We start from the raw sequence: 2,155 nt of genomic DNA, 5'->3' as shown, positions 1-2,155 counted from the left end.
ATAGATAGATAGATAGATAGATAGATAGATAGATAGATAGATAGATATCAGCCAGGTGTGCTGACATGTGCCTGTTCTCCCAGCTACTGAAGAGGCTCAGGTGGGAGGATCCTTTCAGTCCAGAAGGCAGAGATTGCTGTGAGCCAAGATCATGACACTGCACACTAGCCTGGGCAAGACAGTGAGACCCTGTCTCAAAAAAACATGAAAGAAAAACCCCCAAAAAACAAAAAACAAAACTAGATACAATTTCCTTTGTACCATGGAATGCTATACAAATGAGATATGAACACTGTTCTGAAAGGAGTACTTGCAAACTTCCAAGAATCAGCAATAAGAAACTCAGGTGGATGCCTGACGAGCCCCTACCACACACAGGCAAATAAACAAGTTTTCTAAAACACTGGCCTCACATTTCTGGAGTCTTGGATTTGTTTTTTCCATTGAAGAACTCAGGAAGAGCACGCCGTTCAATCACATGAATACTGAAAAGAAGAAGGAAAAAAAAAGTTTAGGAGTCTTCTTTTTAAAATAATAAAATCATTAAATATTCTAAGTAAAAGTGATGAATCCAAAACCTGAGTACTGCTTGACAAAATTAATTGGCTTACACTAGTTTCTATGTATTAACAGCATACAAGAAAGTTAAGGAAGGCTTTCTCTTTCTTACTCCCAATACTTACTGTAGTTTTTCTATTCCCATAACCAAACTAAAAAACTACCATTGACACACTGAAAACTATATATTTTATTATTTTCTGGCATAATACATCATAACTAGATAAGAAGCCACAAGATACGAAGAATTCTTTGAAAAATGTTGACAAAAACAAAGTAGCTGGCATGGCATGGCAACAAACTGATGAAACAAATGACCAGAGTAGAGACAATAAATTTGCAAGTCTCAGCTTCTCAGGCTGTTAACATAAATGAGCCTTTGTCCAGCCCTCAGAAACACTGTGATAAATTACTTTTTAGTTTTTAGTTTTGGTGGAGGTGCTGGGGAGATAAATTAATTTTTAAAAATTTTCAGTATCAATTGCTTTTAATAATATCATAGAAGTACATTTTAACAATATATACAAATACTAATAATTTTATGAAATGTTATAGGTCATAAGCAGAGATCAGGTAAAATGATCAGGCCTAATAGTATAAAAATGAACCAACTGTATATCTAGCACAAAGTTTCTGCTGCTAATACAAGTGTCATCTTCCTGATGACATTTAAAGTTTCTCAGTGGCTTTCCAGATATGCAACATGTAAGTACTGGTTGCATGGCAAAGAGCAAATCGATGGTCTGGGAATATAACTCAAATTATTCACTCTTTGAGTATTTGGTAACATTTAAATTAAATTGGATTTGTAGGGTAAAATACTATAAATACAATGAATTACCTGCAAACTTCTAGAAAGACAAATTCTAAGATGAATTAATGCTATATAAATATATATAATGACTTCTAAAAGAATAATCGTAAGGAACTAATTACATAATTCTAATATAACTCCCAATGTTTTCATTGTTACAGGTTAGGAAGAGCCCACTTTTAAAAAAATTATGTTTATCTTTGGAATGTGTTTGTGTTTTTTTGTTTGTTTTGTTGTTGTTGAAATAGAGTCTTGCTCTATCACCCTGGCTAGAGTGCAGAGATGTGATCTAAACACACGCGTGAACCCGGGACAGTGAAGCTGCAGTGAGCCAAGATCACACCACTGCACTCCAGCCAGGGCGACAGAGCAAGACTCTGTCTCAACAACAAAACAAACAAACAAAAAACCATAAACACATTCCAAAGATAAAAATCACTTTCCATCTCCCTTCGTCAAAGGTGACAGTAATTTCTTATGAGGAACATGGGCAGAAAGGCACAACCTGATTTCAAGGAAAGTTCTGGTACTGCTCAGTACCATGCTCACAGATGAAGTGGTCACTCACCAGTTATAATCAAACCATGATGCATAACTAGGAATAATAATGTGATTGGTCTGCTCTGTCACATTATCTTCCCCAGGGTCAACTGATCGACTCTGATCACCTTTGGCAGGATCTTCATCTTCCTACAGAAAAGAAGACAAAGTTGAAAGAAAGAAAGAAAGAACTATATCTATCTATCTATCTATCTATCTATCTATCTATCTATCTATCTATCT

General features: G+C 35.3%; 1 protein-coding gene across 2 annotated transcripts in view; it reads right to left on the bottom strand.

Annotated features, from left to right (window-relative positions):
- The window catches only part of SMARCC1 (SWI/SNF related, matrix associated, actin dependent regulator of chromatin subfamily c member 1), a 205,889-nt gene that overhangs the window by 98,213 nt on the left and 105,521 nt on the right, over positions 1-2,155 (bottom strand). For both annotated transcript variants that reach the window (XM_023231828.2, XM_023231829.2), the window contains exons 14-15: positions 1,941-2,062; positions 414-485 (exon numbers count right to left, since the gene is read on the bottom strand). In XM_023231828.2, the coding sequence (XP_023087596.1) occupies positions 414-485; positions 1,941-2,062 (194 nt within the window). The remainder of the gene's footprint in view (positions 1-413; positions 486-1,940; positions 2,063-2,155) is intronic.

Source organism: Piliocolobus tephrosceles, chromosome 2 (genome assembly GCF_002776525.5).
Source record: "Piliocolobus tephrosceles isolate RC106 chromosome 2, ASM277652v3, whole genome shotgun sequence".
In the NCBI taxonomy this organism is placed as follows: Eukaryota; Metazoa; Chordata; class Mammalia; order Primates; family Cercopithecidae; genus Piliocolobus; species Piliocolobus tephrosceles.
The sequence above is the reverse complement of the archived record's forward strand: the minus strand, read 5'-3'. Positions and strand labels throughout refer to the sequence as shown.